This window comes from Anolis carolinensis, chromosome 4 (assembly GCF_035594765.1).
Source record: "Anolis carolinensis isolate JA03-04 chromosome 4, rAnoCar3.1.pri, whole genome shotgun sequence".
In the NCBI taxonomy this organism is placed as follows: Eukaryota; Metazoa; Chordata; class Lepidosauria; order Squamata; family Dactyloidae; genus Anolis; species Anolis carolinensis.
Window position 1 is genome coordinate 212663990 of NC_085844.1, and position 17971 is coordinate 212681960.

Here is a 17971-nt window from a genome sequence, read left to right on the forward strand (position 1 = left end):
CGATGCCCCAAAACACATATAAAATCAAAGCTTAAAATATTAAATATTTTAAAAATTTAGACATAAAAGTTTAAACATTACAACAGTTAAAAATCACATCAACCAAAAAATCATGGTCTAAAGCCATTCCAAGGTCATTATACATTTTAGACATCCATTCTTGCACTGCAGAGCTATCCAAAAGCTTGATCCCAGAGCCAGGTCTTCACTTTCCTTCTGAAGGCCAAAAGGGAGGGGACTGACCTTACATCGCTGGGGAGGGAGTTCCACAGTCGAGGGGCCACCACCAAGAAGGCCCCATCTCTCGTCCCCGCCAGCCGTGCCTGCGAACCAGGCGGGACAGAAAGCAGGGCCTCCCCAGATGATCTTAATCTACGAGGTGGCTCATAAGGGGAGATATGTTCGGACAGGTACGCTGGGCCAGAACCTAGGGCTTTGTAGGCTAAAGCCAGCACTTTGAATTGTGCTCGGTAGCAGACTGGCAGCCAGTGGAGCTGGTGTAGCAGGGGGGTTGTGTGCTCCCTGCATGCCATTCTGGTGACCAACCTGGAGTCCAGGAGATCTCCCAAGCTGCGAGCCTGCGTCTTCAGGGGGAGTGTGAACCCATCCAACACAGGCTGTAACCCTATACCCTGTTCAGCCTTACAACTGACCACGAAGATCTCTGTCTTGTCTGGATTCAATTTCAATTTGTTCACCCTCATCCAGTCCAACACAACAGCCAGACACCGGTTCAGGACCTGGACAGCCTCCTTAGTGACAGGTGGGAAGGAGTGACAGAGCTGGACATCATCTGCGTACAGATGACACCGCACCCTGTAACTCCGGATGATCTCTCCCAGCGGCTTCATGTAGATGTTAAACAACATGGGGGACAGTTCCGAACCCTGCGGGGCTGAGCAGGTGTCCCCCAGTGACACCATCTGGGAACGACCCTCCAGGAAGGACCGGAGCCACTGCAAAGCAGTACCTCCGAGACCCATTCTGGCAAGGTATCCCAGAAGGATATCGTGATCGATGGTATCGAAGGCCGCTGAGAGGTCCAGCAGAACCAGCAGGGACACACTCCCCTGTCCAGCTCCTGGCGACCAAGGCTGTCTTGGTATCATGCCCCGGCCTGAAGCCAGACTGTGCCAGATCTAGATAATCAGTGTCTACCAAGAATGCCTGGAGTTGTGCAGCCATCACACGTTCCACTACCTTGCCCAAAAAGGGCAGATTGGAAATAGGTCAATAGCTGTCCAATTGAATGGGGTCCAGTGATGGCTTTTCAACAGTGGTTTGATCACAGCCAATTTAAGGCTCGCTGGAAATGTTCCGTCCCCTGGAGGTTTGGTTTGCATTTTTTTCATAGTTAGAGAAAATAGCACCTGTTTGCATTTGCTCCAGGGTTGCTGCAGATTCTGCAGCAGTCTGATAGTTAGGATATTAGCAGAGTTTGTAGCCAGTTCAGCAAAGTCTTTGCTGCTTGCAGCTTGCAAATGTATCAGTTTGTTCTGGAGACCGCCCCTTTTACTGGGGAAAGAAGGCTCCATTTTGAGAAGCCTTTTTCTGCCTTCTAGACTGAAGAAGAAACAACGTAGGTGTGCTTGTGTGGCCAAGCCAGGCCAACTCTGTAAAGGCCATCGTAAGTACTGACCTGCCTTTAAAACCAGTGCCGAGCATAGATAGGGAAAGACCTGTTCTTTCTAAAAATAGTAGCTTTGGCACTGGGGCAGAGAACATCTCCAGATTTATTTGCCACTGGAAGAAGCCCTACCAACTTTGCCTCAAAAACTAGCTTTGAGCTTAGATAGTTATAGACCTTTTTAATAGCAGTTCAGGGCTAGGGTAAAGAGGATCTCAGGATCTCTTCACCTTTGGTGTAAGTTAACCCAGCAACTAAAGGGGAAAAGCAAGCAAGGAACATCTGCAAGGTTTTATAAGTTGACTGTTTTTATTTGCAACCTTAATTATATGTGCCAAGTCTGCCAAGGACTTTGTGAAAATAAATTTTTGTTTGATTGTTCTACTTGAAGTGCCTTTGGTTACTGGGATTTCCAGAGCTTCTAAGTAAGGCCCCCGCAGTTCACCTGGGCAAAGGAAGAAGCACATCCTAAAGCTTTAAAAGGTGCCTGGGTGTGACGGCATAGGAAATATGCCTTCCCGAAGGGAGGCATTCACCACCACCTTCACCCACTCGGCCAATCCCTCTCTGGCTTCTCTCACCAGCCAGGATGGGCAGGGGGTCTAGGATGCATGTGGTAGCCCTCACCTCTCCAAGCACCTTGTCGACATCCTCAGGCTGAACCAATTTAAAAGAATCCATCAAAATGGGACAAGCAGGTGCTCATGCTACATCCTCAGAGACAGCTGTTAATATGGTGTCAAAGCCAGAACAGATCAAAGCGACTTTGTTCACAAAGAACCAAGCAAATGCTTCACAGTGGGCTCTCGAGTTGTCAGGGATCCCGTCTTGGGAGGCGGGATTTAACAAACCTTTGACAACTCGAAACAGCTCCACCGGACGGTACTTTGCGGATGCAATATTAGCCACAAAGAAAGATTTCTTTGTGACATCCATTGCCGCAGCATATGTCCTCAGAGAGGTACATAGCCATGTTCGGTTTGACTCACTTGGCTTTGAATGCCACACACACTATAGTCTCCTCTTCTTTCGCTTCATCGCTGCCAGCTCCTCGTTGAACCAAGGAGATGGTTTAGCTCGGCTATTCGAGAGGGGACGTTCCGGAGCAATCGTGTCTACTGCCCTAGTCATCTCCCTATTCCAGAGAGAGACCATCATATGTCTAAGCAAGCTTTACTGCATTGTGCTACTTCCAGAAGTCAAAATGGTATCTACTGGAAATCCCAGTACCATCTCGACTCAGCCTAGTGCTATGGCTCATCTGTGACTTTATCTAAAGAAGCTGTCCACCCAAACCCACTGACTGGGCAAGATGAGCATTAGGTTTTATTTCAGAGGAAATATAAACCCTATGCCAGCCCCCAAGGAGAACATAATGACCCATGTAGTTTCTTCCAACTCTTTGATTCTATGATTCTAAGTCGTAAAGCTTGTTGATCTAGATGCCTGCAATCTGGGATTTTATGGTTATGTTTTGAGAACTGGATTATGTTGGAAGGTTATTTTTTTCCCTTTAGCCATGCATATTGATAACACTATGTAACAAAATTTGAAAAATATCTGTTCCTGCTTTGAAAGTGTTATTCCTATTTAATTGTGTGGCACTTACTTTGAAAGTAATTGTTATACTCCAGAAACTTCATTTTTGTGGCTGCCACAAACTATACTGAATTGGTTGAGACTTGAGATATTTGTTGAAAAACTGTAGTGAAATGTGCTGCGGGATATCATGCAAAAAGTTTTTGCAGTTTGATAAACTTTTTCCATGGTTTTATGATAGAATCAATTAGGAACTCATGTTTAATAGTGTAATAAGTTCTAAAACAAACACAGTTTCTTTCACCTGGACAAAGTAAATTCACACACCTTTTAACATTTTACACTACTTCTCTGATTGTTTTTTTTTTTTGTCTGTTGGAGGCAAGTATGAATGCTGCAATTAGGCAAAATGATTAGCATGTAATGGCCTTGCAGCTTTAATGCCTGGCTGCTTCCTCCCTGAGTGAATTTTTTTGTTGGGAGGTGTTAGCTGGCCCTGATTGTTTCCTGTCTGGAATTCCCTTGTTTTCAGAGTGGTGTTCTTTGCGATATTTTATGTGCGTCTACTGTCTGTGGCCCTCAGAAAACAGAGGATTTGCCAGACTTTGGTGATAGGAATACTTTGTTGGGAGGTGTTAGCTGGCCTTGATTGTTTCCATAGAATCATAGAATAGTAGAGTTGGAAGAGACCTCATGGGCCATCCAGTCCAACCCCCTGCCAAGAAGCAGGAATTCCTGTATGGAATTCCCGTTTTCAGAGTGTTGTTCTGATTTTAGAGATTGTATTGTTCTGTTTTATTATACCACAGTAATTTTTATATATTCCGATTTTAGTGTTTTTGAATACTTGGAGCCAGAACCTAGAGGCAAGGACGGTGGATTGTGCTGCCAAATTTCTAGGTTCTGGGGTTTGTACTTTTGTTGTTTAGTGGCGGGGGGGGGGGGCACAATTACAAATATACACACACACACACACACACACACACACACACACTATATATTCTGTTGAAAGGTTCACAAACCTTTCGCCCACATCTATGGCAGGCATCCTTAGAGATTGTGAAGTCTGTTGGAAACTAGGCAAGTGGGGTTTATATATCTGTGGAATGTCCAGGGTGGGAGAAAAAGCTCTTTCTGTTGAAGGCAAGTGTGAATGTTGCAATTGGCCACCTTGATTAGCACTGAAAAGCCTTGCAGCTTCAAAGGCTGGCTGATTCCTGCCTGGGGGAATCCTTTGTTGGGAGGTGTTAGCTAGCCCTAATTGTTTCCTTTCTGGAATTCCTGTTTTCAGGGTGTTGTTCTTTATTTATTGTCCTGATTTTAAAGTTTTTAAAATACTGGTAGCCAGATTTTGTTTATTTTCATGGTTTCCTCCTCTCTGTTGAAATTGTCCACTGCTTGTGGATTTCAATGGCTTCTCTGTGTAGACTGACATAGTGGTTGTTAGAGTGGTCCAGCATTTCTGTGTTCTCAAATACAGTAATATGCTCTGTCCAGATTGGTTTATCAAGTGCTCTGCTATGGCTCACAGAAAACTCACAGCAACCCAGTGATTCCAGCCATGAAAGCCTTCAACAACACATATTTTTAGTTCCTTTATACACTGAAGTTAATCTTGCAGGAGTTAGATACAACCTGAACACCATTTTGTAGTGGTTTTCTTTGACGTCGGTGATCAGTATTTCTTTCCGTCTGTGATTTAAAAGGTTTTCTTGTTTATATCTCTGTTCAGAAAAGGTGCTGTGCTGTTGCTTTCTTTTTTAGACCTGGTGTTTGTATGTGAACCTTCACATATATACCATTGCACAATTTCACTTCTCCCTGCTCCACATAGATGCGTTTGTGGCTAATCAGAACAAGAAGGAAAGATGAAGGCTACTTGATTTTCACGTGTGGTGAGAATAAAACAAAGCCCTAAATTCTCTGCAGTTGTGGATTTTGGTGGCTTCTCTGTGTAGTCTGACATGGTGGTTGTTAGGAGTGGTCCAGCATTGTCTGTTTGAGGCAAGTGTGAATGTTGCAATTGGCTACCTTGATTAGCATTGAATGGCCTTGCAGCTTCAAAGCCTGGATGCTTCCTGCCTGAGGGAATCCTTTGTTTAGAGGTGTTAGCTGGCCCTGATTGTTTACTTTCTGGAATTCTGCTGTTTTCTGAGTGTTGTTCTTTATTTCCTGCCCTGGTTTTAGGGTTTTTAAAATACAGTAGAGTCTCATTTATCCAAGCCTCGCTTATCCAAGCCTCTGGATTATCCAAGCCATTTTTGTAGTCAATGTTTTCAATATATCATGATATTTTGGTGCTAAATTCGTAAATACAGTAATTACAACATAACATTACTGCGTATTGAACTACTTTTTCTGTCAAATTTGTTGTATAACATGATGTTTTGGTGCTTGATTTGTAAAATCATAATTAATTTGATGTTTAATAGGCTTTTCCTTAATCCTTCTTTATTATCCAAGATATTCGCTTATTCAAGCTTCTGCCGGCCCGTTTAGCTTGGATAAGTGAGACTCTACTGTACTGGTAGCCAGATTGTGTTTATTTTCATGGTTTCCTCCATTCTGTTGAAATTGCCCACATGCTTGTGGCTTTCAAAGGCTTCTCTGTGTGGCTTGTTAAGAGTGGTTGTTAAGAGTGGCCCAGCATTTTTGTGTTCTCAAATAATATGCTCTGTCCAAATTGGGGGAGGGGATCATTGTTTGCCTATGTCACAGTCCTGATAATGAAGAGAAAAGAGTGCTAATTTGGAAAAAAAAATTGATTTCCCCCCAAACAGGAAGTAAACCCCGCAAACAGGAAGTCCAAACATCAAACAGGAAGTACTTCTTGCAACTTCCTGGAAACTATCCTCAACGAGGTAGACAGGAAAAGAGGAAAAATGCCGCCCTCTTTGACCAAAACCAAGGAGGAAATAGAGCTCGGTCCGGAAGTGGGTGCAACGAGAAGCTGTTTGCGATTGGTATCCAGGGGATGAGCGTCACAAAGTTGCCTTGCCGGAAGTCTCCAAGGGCGCGGAAGTACGTCAAAAGCTCAGCGTGAAGAGTTAAGCTATTGGGGTTGAGGGTGCGCTGTTGTTGTTGAACTTGTTGCCGCCATGTTGGGGCCCCAGTGAAGGGCGTGTTGCTTGGCCGAAGAGGGATGGCGCTGAGAGCGGCTCTGGCAGCGGAGGGGAAGGCGGAAGGGGAAAGGAGGCCCGGCGACGCCTCGCCTCGGTGAGTCGCAAAGCAAGCTTCGCCCTCCGAGGGAGAACGGCCTCTGGAGGATCCGAGGGAAAGGAGCCTGGCTTCCGACCCACAGCGGCACCTGGCGCTCGCCTGGCGCCTAGCACCCCTCGCGCGCCCCTAGTGGCCGCCGCAGGATTGCACAGGAAAGGCGGCCGCGCTGGGTTGCAAGTCGACTCTTAAGACAGGCATGGGCAAACCTTGGTGTTTTGGACTTCAACTCCCATGATTCCTAACAGCCTCAGGCCCCTTCCTTTCCCCCCTCAGCCGCTTAAGCGGCTGAGGGGGAAAAGGAAAGGGCCTGAGGCTGTTAGGAACCGTGGGAGTTGAAGTCCAAACCATCAAGGTTTGCCCATGCTTGGACTAGACACTATTCTGGGAGAGGCATCTAGGCATAGTCATTTGTTACCTGCTGCTACAGAGACTAGGAAACAGAACAGTAGATTCAAATTGCAGGGGGGAAAAGTGTTTCCAACTAAATATTAGGAAGCACAGACCCCATTTATTACTGTTTTTGGCAGCTCATGGTTATCTTCAAACCTATACACAGCAGGCTCGTGCACGGATTCGTTTTGGACATTTGGACGTTTCTCCCCCTATGAACCATCTCGGAGATTGATATTTATTTATTTATTTGTTGCATTTATATACCACTTTTCTCACCCCTGGGGGAACTCAAAGTGGTTCACATCAAATAAATGGCAAAATTCAATGCCTCACATATTATAAAAACAATATATCACACATCTAAAACAATTACATAGGACTATAAATTAGACCATTAAAAACAATAAACCAGCAATCATAAACAAAAAGCATTTTAGCATTGAAGTTGCAAAGTCAATCAGTGAGGGTCTCTGCATAGATGTGGTCTGGCCCCTGTTGCCAGGGAACAGCCTCTGTTTGGGAGGTGTTAACTGGCACTAGGTGGTTGGTTGTCTAGAGTTTCCTTGTTTCCGAGTCGTGTTCATTATTTACTGCCTTTATTCTGGTATTCTTCAGTATCTTTCGACCATCAAATGACTCCCTTTCCTTAGAAGCTTTACCTGCAGTTCTGTTATTTTGCTCTTCAGTGCTAGGATCTTTCCGAAAGAGCGTATTCATGACCGTGGCATGGAGTTTCACCCTAGAGATTGTCTGGGGAGGTCCTGATCTCAGTACCGCCTCCTCTGCAGGGTGGGGACGAGAGACAGGGCCTTCTCGACAGTAGCCCCCTGGCTGTGGAGCTCCCTCCCCATTGATATTAGATCAGCCCTCTTGCTCCTGACCTTCAGAAAGAGAGTAAAAATAAGGGTTTGGGATCAAGCCTTCAGAGAATAATTACAGTGCAATACATGGGATTTCTGCCAACCTAGCAGTTCGAAAACATGCAGTCATGCCGGCCACATGACCTTGGAGGTGTCTACGGACAACGCCGGCTCTTCAGCTTAGAATTGGAGATGAGCACCAACCCCCAGAGTCAGACATGACTGGACTTAACATCGGGGGAAACCTTTACCTTTTAATACATGGGATTGGAATTATGTGCAAGGACTACCAAAATGGCCTGGATTATGATTGCAGATAACATGGTATTAATAGTGATTGTAAAGTTTTTAAAGTTTTAATGTATTTGAAGTTTCATCTTGACTTTAATATTAAATGTTATTTTAATTGTATATTGTTTTTAAGGCATTAAATTGTTGTCTCTCTGTAAGCCGCCTTGAGTCCCCTTCGGGGTTGAGAAAGGCAGATTATAAATATAGTGAAAAATACAATAAATTTGGCTTTGGCTTGTTTGGACACCCATAATGGCAAGAGATCTGCTGCCATGTTTTTTTCAACCAAAACAGATCACGCAGCTGCTGGTCGCAGCTACCTCTGTTCTATTCGAGATTGTGCAGAAAGGCTATCGCGTGCTTGCATGGGGTTTCCCTGTGAACGCCTCCTGTTGGGCCAATCAGAAAAAAAAGAAAGTTGTGAAGTGTCTTATGCACACTGTGTCTATTTAATGGGGTGAGCACTTCTATTGCTCAGTTGTTTCCTGGCTTTAGAAAGAGGTGCTTCAGTCTAATTGCCTTGCTGCTTGCTCGCAGCTTTAGCTTTTGGCTTGGCTCATTGAATCTAATTTTATTTTTTGGTTTTCCTAGATTATTTTATTGGTTTTTTTAAATTTAGGAACTGGGAGTTGGAAAGTACAGATGGGTGGGTGCACAGCATTTGGGGACTTGTGGGTTGGGTGTGCTTTTCCTCTAAGGTGACTGAGCTTTGAGTCACCCTTTAGCCTTTACTAAAGCCTTTAGCTTCATCTCTTATCTCTTCTCCCTCCTCTCTTTCAGAAAGCATTTTTAAAAGATTGTTATTAATAATTATAAGAATTCCAGCAAACAGCAAAGCCTCGTTCTCAGAAAAATCTACCTAAACCTACCACCAATACTTAATAATTTCTTTCCTTTGCAATCTCATCACAAGTTCTCTCTGTTGTTTTATTATATTTCTCTCTGTGCTCTTTACCTTCTTAATTTCATTTAACAATAATAATATGGCAGTTGTCTATAATAATAAAACTATTTGACTTCTATGGAAACTTTGCCAAGCCAACAGAAGCCATCGCCTCTCCCTAACTCCAACCTCCATCAGGGCATAAAACATAGTTATTATTTGTACTATTCATAAGAATGGTACCAGCAAAAAAAAAATACCAACCAAAGTTCTACCAGCCTTCCTCTACCTATCCTATCCTTTGCAATTTCCCCTCATTTAACAATAATAATTTGGCTGTTGCCTAATAATAATAAAACTATTGTGCTTCTGTGGAAGTTTTGCCGAGCTAACAGAATCCATTGTCTCTCTTTAATTCCAACCTCCATCAGGAAATAGAAGATATTATTATTATTTGTATTCCTAAGAATTGTGCCAGCCAAACACCACCAAGAAATTCCTAAAAATCAAGGGATGACCCAAACATTATGAAACTTGGTGGGCTAACAGTGGTAGACGTGTCCTCCAAGTGTGGCCATTTTCATCCCGATAGCCTTAAAATGACGGAAAGGGAATCTGATGAAGCCCCCATTGCCACCAATAAGCCGGATCTTGTCGTATTTTTTGGCTGAGGGCCAAAAACAGCTTTTCAGACAGAAGGTGCACGAAAACAGATCTGCATGTCCGCCAAAATTCAGATAGTAGAAACAGATTGAGGTTCAGCTGAACTGCACTAGCCTAAGTCCTGTATTTCAACTTAGATTGTGTTGTCGAAGGCGTTCATGGCCAGAATCACTGGGTTCCTGTGAGTTTTCCTGGCTGTATGGCCATGTTACAGAAGCATTCTTTCCTGACATTTCACCCACATTTATGGCAGGCATCGTCAGAGGTTGTGAGACATGCTTCTGGAACATGGCCATGCAGCCCAGAAAACTCACAACAACTCAACTTAGATTATTTTGTTCTTAATAGCATTTTCACTGTTCAGCTGTCACAATATGCATGGGAATTGGAAATACAATTATTATTTTCTCCATGTTCAACTGCTTTTTCTTCCTTTATTTTTTTCCTGCTAGTGGTAGTGTCATCAGTGTTGATGTTCTTTCCTCCAGTTTTCATTCCTCTTTCTTCAGAGTCTGTTACTTTCAGATACGTATAATGCATTCAAAACACAAGTTAAAGGCAGCCTTGCCCAACCTCTTGCCAATTGGAAATCATTCTGTTTTTCCATATTTTGATGTAATAGTAGCCTCTTGTCCAGAATATGAGTTGCACATTAGGATAATCACATATTGTTGCACCATCCATTCTTTATGAATGATCCCTGACTTTTCATGATCTACAATCAAAGATTTTGCTATAATCTATGAAATGTACATTGATTTTATTCTGAAATTTATTGGGGACACAAATTATCCAATATAAGTTTTCAATATAATCCCTAGTGTCTCTTGTTTTCTAAACTGTATCTTGGCATGTAGGCCAAAATAGTCACAATACATGAGAAGTTCTTACTTATGTTACTTTTTTTCTCTTAAGTATTATAGGTCATGTATATCATGTAGTTTCAGCAGCTGGATTGGATGGAAAGAACCTCCGGAAGTTTCATCCAGTTTCTAGAACTCTAAGAAATGATGTACCCTTGCATCAGTCTTCGGTTGTAACTGATATGAACAGAAATGTTTCAAGGCCTGGTCATAGTAATTTACAGGATCTGTTTGCAAATACTGCTACATCTTCATTTGTTAAAGATACTGAGCGTAAAAAGGCTGCGTCTGGAAGATTAATTCTACCAAAGCTGTTTGGTCAAGTGGAAATGATTGATGCCTCTGTTATAAAGGAGAATCCAACTACACCGATAACTTCTAACATTATAAAAGATAATCCAACCACTCCTACCATTTATAGCCTTCAGAGTAATTACTGTCCTACTGATATATCACCTTTATCAAATGAACCTGTCATGATTGGCTCAGAAACAAGCAATACCAGCTATGTACTTATGAATGCAAACAGACTTCCTCTTGCTCCAAAGTCTCAAGTACTTCCTTCTAAACATCCTTTTCAAATACCAGCTTGTGAAGAAGTTAAATCTGTTCCAGCTTCGTTATTGCTACCTTCGATTCAACAAAATACTTTGGTTACATCAATCTCAAATACTTCTGAGGCTTGTGAAGTCAAGAAAGCACGTACAGTTATTTATGTGTCACCAGTAAATACAGTGAAAACAGCTGCTTTTAAGCCATTGCAAAATGCCGGCCCAAAACCTACAACAAAAGTACCAGAATCTTTACCATTAACAGTGCCACAGATAACAGTCAGTGGCCATGCCCTACTTGGGGAAGCATTTGATAGTAAGGAGAAGGAAGAATCTCCTATAAAATGGGTTGTCCAAGGAAGCCCTCAGTCCTCAGCTTCTTCTTGCCTTGTTCCTGAAATGTCACCAGATAACATGGCATCACAGATTTTAAAGACATTGGCTAATATAAAGACCACAGACACCAATTCTGCCTGTATTGTGCCTGCCATTTCTAACAACCCGAGTGTAAGTCAAGCAGAATTTACTATGAAGGATGACCCGGTGGTGATGTTCAATAAAAAGATGTATTTACTTACCAAAAAAGAGTCCAGTGTTACAGTAGAAAATAAACACAGCAAGGTGATATTGCCCAGTGATAAGATACACCTTGGAAAACACCAGTCACATTTAACTGCTTCTCCTGCAGAGAAGACAATAACTAATCAAGTTGTCGAACTAGTGTTGGCAAAGCACAAAGTTGTTGCAGCATGTAATCCAAAAGACCCCAAAATCTGTGAGATTATACAACTTCCTCTGCCATCAGAACTGAACAAGAGTTTAAAAGTTGCATACACTTGCTCAGCATCACCACACAGAAATCTGAAAATAAATAACACCAGTCAACACGAAGCAACACCTGTACTTGGAAGCATGCCACTTCAAATGACTGTGGATCAAAAACCAGTCCCAAGAAAAAATACAAGCCAAAACCTCACACAGAACATTATTTCTCAAAGACCAGCTGCTTCTACTTTATTTCCATCAACAATGCCTGGTGCTTTTAACGAGGAAGAAGAAAAGGTAATTCTCTCGCTAGAGCTAATTGTTCTAATATGGGTTTAATATGAAGTTTCAGGTGTTTAAAATCTGTATCCTACCATTAAGCACACTACAAAAAACACCTACAAATCACATGACTATATATTTTGATCCCTGATGCATGTAAATGATCAACATTTTACTAGACCAGCTGTTGAAGCAGATGACACTATATATATAAATTTAAAAACCTTGTGAAAGTGGATCCATTGCCTGCTGCCTTAAGTCTGCAGCTAAAATAACACCCACAGAAAGCACTAGTTTTGGTTCTATTGTCTATTTACTAGTTTTGGTTCTATTGTCTTCCTTTTCTTCAGTAAGGTCCCATGTGGCTGTCTGCTGGACAGAAAAGAAAATGTTTTGTTAATATTCAGTGTCTGATGCAGAAACACAAATACCACTCAAGCTACTATGTATCTGGGGCTAATAACATACCTTCCCACAAAGTAAGTTTGATCTTTGGTTCAATGTGTCAGAGGTCTGTCTGGTAAATTACAGACATTTGTTTGATACAGAGTTGCTTACTGACCTGTTTCTGTGAGGAAGGAGTTAAACCAAATGATACAGTCACTGGTTAGCTTTTCTTGATGTCTTTTAAAAGTAAATAAGAGTTTTTCACATTGGTTTAATGCTAGTTTTGTATACTAGTGTTTACTTAGAGTATGTTTTGAAAATGGGGTGTAAGTAACTTAAATAAAATGACAAATTCTAAATGTAATGAAAGTATTTGCAGAAACCTATCCCTTTGCACCAAAAGTAAAGTGAATTACAGTAAAATGCATTATAATTAATTGGAATTAACTATAGTTTTATACAGATAACTTAATTCCATTTTAAAATATTGTACATATTTACTTCCCATTATTAAAATGAGAGTAATACTGAAATATCTCACAGTAGTGTTCCTATTTTCAAGTTTGAAGATACAATTTGTACAATTTTTAAGTGTAAAAATTCTGAAGAGCAAATCAATATTTAATTTTTGTAAATGGAATATTAATTATTGGAATGTTTTTGTAAGATAATATGACGCATGTTTACTATTTCAGATTGAGATTACACCAGAAATTCAGATCAAACACAGGAAAGTTCAAGATAGACAACAGTATCTTCAACTGAGGAAGAAAAATTGTCTTTTTAAAGTGGAAAGAGTCTGTCTGCAGAGAATTCCTAAATCAATTACTTCTGCTGGGCTAGAAACAACAGTGAGTTATAGCACTGTACAAACAAGTGATTCCAGTGATTTTTCACAGAAAACATCTATTGAATCTCAACTGCAAGAAGAAGAAAAGGTACATGGAATATTTACATGTGTTATATTTCTGTTAGATAGTTGTTTGAATTGTGTTGGCATTCATTTGTATTGTTACATGAGGTCCTTCAAAATTACTGCCCAACGTGCAGTAACAACATCAAAGGCTTTGGGATATTCTAACTCCGGAACGTACAGACCAACATCAGTTTGATTTAAAAATACACCATGAGGTTCTTCAAATTAACCCCAGGCTTCTTCAACCTGCTGCCCTCCTGGTGTTTTGGACTCTCAGAATTCCTGACTGTTGAACAAGCTGGCTAGGGTTTCTGGGAGTTGGAGGCCCAAAGGCCTGAAGGGGGCTGCAGATCCTGCAGGTCATGGCTAAGTTGACACCAGGAAACACCTCTGTGAACTAGAAAAATCCTTTATAGCAGTGGTTCCCAAACTTATTTGGCCTGACACCCCCTTTCCAGAAAAAATAGGACTCAGCACCCCCCGGAAAGGGGGCGTGGCTTAGAGGGGTGGGTGTGGCTCCTGCTCAAGAGGGCAGGGCTGAGAGGGGGAGGGGGAGGTGGGCGGGGCCACAAATGGGCGGCCAGGACTGGGATAGGTGGAGTTACGAGCTCTGAGGCAGGGCCTAGCTTCTATCCCTGTCCTGCGGCGCCTGCCAGGGCACGGGGCGGGGCTAGAGGAGGGGGCGGGGCTTTTTCCTCGAGTGCCTGTTGGGGCTGAACCCTCTATACCCTACCCCTGTGTTCTAACAAGTGCCTCAGGGGAGGTATACAGAGGCTCAGACCTGTCTCGCACTCTTGAGAAGAGGCCCTGCCCCCGCCCCTAGTCCCGCCCTTTAGTCCTAAAAGGCCTCTCAGGAGAGGTATAGAGCCTCAGCCCTGTCTCACTCTCTTGGGAAGAAGGCCCTGCCCCTCCCCTGGCCCCGCCCCCATTTCCTAATATGTGCCATCACCGCTGCCCTGGATCGCACCAGTGCCCACCGGGGGGCGGTAGCGCCCACTTTGGGAATCACTGCTTTATAGAGTATTCATTGCTAAATATAGGCTAGCAAATTCAGCCATCTGATGAACAGTCCTGCAATCAGGAATATAGCAAAGGGCAGCCAAACTTGCCCAGTTAGTGGAGGCTTAAGTACATCCTTGCTCTTCTGTGCCATCCAGGGAATGAGAGGTTGGTACGAAGCATACATGTTGATTCTTCAATGGTTCAGAGGAGCAATCCACTCCTTCACATGTTGTGACTTCATAAGAAATATGATAAAGAAATGCAGTATAGTCCATAGGACCTCATATCATCGGTATCTTAGGAAGGCTTTATCATGAAACTGGCGCAAAAGTTAGAAAAGAACCTTTGGAATTTTCACTCCTGCTTCATATGCTGGAATATGGGGAATAATTTAACATACTGTGGAATTGCTCCTCTTAGGCCATCCAAGAATCGACATGCATAGTCAGTATCAACCCTTTATTTTACTACAAACTGGTTTTATACTTTCAAACATCTCTAGTGCATGATTTTGTCATGGGTACCAACATATTTCTATTGGCTTTAGAAGTCTGGGTGGTCTCAAAAAAAGAAACTCATCGCTGACTGGTGAAGCAAATAAGGGTAGTTAATGTGTTAAACATTAAACAATCTTCTATTGATCACTTTCTCTAAATTAAAAAAACTTGAACATTTTAATGTCTCAGCTAAAATTCAAGCTGATTAAGGATGAGTTAGAATGCTAGTGCATACTAGATAGTTGCTCTTGCTTAAGCTGGAGCAGTTAAACAACCCACAGACATTTTTGTGAGTTTATTGTGATGTGTGAGGATATCAGGAGTGAGCTTTGTGGCTTGTCTTTTCCCAGATGTGCCAAAGAAATAATTCATTGTTTATTGTAGAGTAGTTTTCCTGGCTTGTTGAGAGGAAGGAAAACCAGAGAGAGTTTGGGATGAGTTCACATGTCATGATAAAATAATTCATTTTTTGTTGCACCTGTGCCAAGTGGGAATGATCAGGTGCATCCAGCTGCTCATAGACATTAAACCAGGTTTCCTGTGCAATGGTGGTATCTATCTTCTGTTCTTCTTGGCACACAGGTAATTGAGGAACCAGAAGAGCTAAATATGAAGAGGAAGATAAAAACACCCCCCATCTGTGAACTTGCCAAGAGAAAAAAGACTATGGTAAATCTGGGTGTGGACCAAAATGACTCATTCTCAGCAGTGGATAATCCAAATAGTTTTCAACCACCAGAATCACCACAATATAACTCTCAAGCTTCTCTACAGTTCTCTCAGGAGGTGGACCTTGATGCAAATCCTTGTACTGAGATAATTGAAGAAGTCAGCACGTTGAGCTGTGCTTCAGACTGCTGCGAAAATGAACCCTCTCACAGTGAAGCTTCATTCAGAGAAGATATTTTTCCATTCAGCCCTCCAGACTTAGAGGACACAATAAGAGACGAAAAAATATCAAGGCTTAAACGTTTGCTGAGGGAACAAGAGGCAGCATTAGAAGAGATTAGTAAAAATATGCAGACTTAACAAATGTAGTTCTTTTTTTTCTTTTTTTCTTTTTCTTTTTTTGCTTTTGTGACTCACAAAAAAACCAAATTAACTTTGTTTTTTAAAGTTAGGCACAGAAATAAAAAGTAAATCATCAGGTACCCTGATGTTCACTTGGTATTGAGTGCAAGCATAAATATATAGGCTGGCATTCTACACAGGCAACTTAAATGAATATACTCTAGTAAAGTAGTGTGTGTCCCCAAACCTGTGTAGGCATGCAGCAGCCACATGGAGAAAAGGGAGTCTTCTGCTGGCTGTCAGGGCATGGGCAGAGGATGTTCCCAAACTTTTCTTGCCAGCCAGCAATGTTGTGACCAGAAATGGTATTTGTTGCACTTCTTCATTGCATTCTCGTGGGCTGGAAGGAGGGAGGTGGAAGCAGCATCTGCTCCTTCTCAAACTGCCAGCAGAATAGGGCTCTTGTCTCAATGTGCTTGCTGCCCAGTAGACCAAAATTACAGTTACGGCAGTAGGACCAGAATCGTGAATATGGACCGAGGAAGGATATGCAACACCAGGTTATGCATCCGTAAGTCCGATGCTGACTTTCAGTGCCAACAAGTATGCAAATCTAAAATGTTATTTTGTAGAATATTGTTTGGAGAAAATAACATTCAATTGGTTTGATCTATCGTATCATTTAAAAAAGTAAATACAGTTTGTTTTTTGTTAATAATTACATGTAAGAGCCTTATCCTTAGAAAATAAATGGCATCTTTCAATTGTAGATTTTCTCGAAGGACTGTTTGCTTGATATGGAAACACTACGGCTGGTCAGTAGTCTGGATAGGGTAATATTTCAAAACCTGGGTCACAATCTCGTTGTAAAGTTATAAATGAGTAAGTAGTAGTTATGCAGTTGCACAATAAACCCTGGTATGACTTCCCTGGATCCCCATTGTGACCAATGGAGTCTCTTCCCCTGGTCACTCAGGATTCAGCTGACATGTTTTTCTTATGAGGAATCCCTATTGAGAGAGGCAGGAGTGGTATCCCTGTCACAATTCCCTCATTCCCTCACTCAGGTGATCCGTATGCCCAAACGGATTGGGAACATCAGTGGACTGCTTCCTAAGTGACAGTAGAAAGAACCACTGTTGATCACAGTGGCTACTGCCTAGGAAGTAGGAATTGGGGAATAAACTAGGGAATGTGTAAGGATCAGGAGTAGCAAACATTTATAAGTGTGTCACTCCAGATTATGTCTTCATCAGTCCCCAACGGGATTCCAGCCAATGACAATTAACGGGGTAGAACTTTTCAATATTATAATCAACAGATTGCAACTAGATTTCCATAAACTGCTGAAAAGTTAATTTCTATTTAAGTCTATTTCTTAAACAGCATGGTATTTTACAGCTCCAGCAATATGTCCCAGCCAACCTTCGCATTTTTTTTGTTTAAGGATAACTTAATCTTCCCCTCATCCCTGTCAGCTAAAGAGGTTTTCAGCTTGTTGTGCTTGAATCACCATGCTCTGACTTCCCCCTTCTCTAAATATTTTTGAACTTAGACAAGCCTTATGGTTCCTCTAAGCCTCCTCCCCAGGTATCCAAAATGTCTGGAAGACTCCAAGCATGACAGGAATGGCATTTACATAAATGAAACTCACTTTAAGAGTTTGAGGTAAAAGGTAAAGGTTTTCCCCTGACGTTAAGTCCAGTCATGTCTGACTCTGGGGGTTGGTGCTCATCTCCATTTCTAAGCCGAAGACCCGGCGTTGTCCGTAGACACCTCCAAGGTCATGTGGCCAGCATGACTGCATGGAGCGCCGTTACCTTCCCGCCGGAGCGGTACCTAATGATCTACTCATATTGGCATGTTTTCGAACTGCTAGGTTGACAGAAGCTGGAGCTAACAGCGGCCGCTAACGCTGCTCCTGGGGTTTGAACCTGGGAACCAGGCAGATGGGATCTTGTTGTTCTACTAGTAATGTAATAATAGGTTCATTTTCTGATGGTTAATATTTCCAGTGCACATTACAGGCAGAATAATATTTTAGGGCAATTTCTGGCAACAATTTTATAAGGTACTTTAAAAATATTCTTTACTTTTATTGCAGATTCTTCAGTTATTCTTTTTCAGAAGGCTGAACAGGTTTACAATTATAGTAAAAACTGGTGGCAGGAAATCGAGGTTTCATTACATGTCAACAAGTAACTAGAGACCTGGTGAATATT

General features: G+C 42.1%; 1 protein-coding gene across 5 annotated transcripts; it reads left to right on the forward strand.

Moving 5' to 3' along the window:
• Positions 1–1378: 1378 nt before the first annotated feature.
• lrif1 (ligand dependent nuclear receptor interacting factor 1) lies at positions 1379–16518 on the forward strand. 5 transcript variants are annotated; one of them, XM_062978723.1, is made up of 5 exons: positions 1379–1627; positions 5947–6187; positions 10391–11951; positions 13019–13261; positions 15321–16518. In XM_062978723.1, the coding sequence occupies exons 2-5, from the start codon at positions 6141–6143 to the stop codon at positions 15765–15767; spliced, it is 2298 nt and encodes a 765-aa protein (XP_062834793.1). In that variant the 5' UTR covers positions 1379–1627; positions 5947–6140; the 3' UTR covers positions 15768–16518. The 5 variants fall into 5 exon arrangements, with proteins under 5 accessions (XP_062834793.1, XP_062834794.1, XP_003220567.2 ...); XM_003220519.4 differs by lacking the exon at positions 1379–1627 and having other exon boundaries at positions 5983–6382; XM_008109916.2 differs by lacking the exon at positions 1379–1627 and having other exon boundaries at positions 5987–6382; positions 10399–11951.
• Positions 16519–17971: the final 1453 nt, after the last annotated feature.

Bases quoted from the DNA above. Each gene is read 5' to 3' on its own strand.
- lrif1 (XM_003220519.4), top strand. From the start codon at position 6,309: ATGGCGCTGAGAGCGGCTCTGGCAGCGGAGGGGAAGGCGGAAGGGGAA. The intron at 11,952-13,018 runs GTAATTCTCTCG...TTACTATTTCAG, and splicing joins TTAACGAGGAAGAAGAAAAG to ATTGAGATTACACCAGAAAT. The intron at 13,262-15,320 runs GTACATGGAATA...CTTGGCACACAG, and splicing joins AACTGCAAGAAGAAGAAAAG to GTAATTGAGGAACCAGAAGA.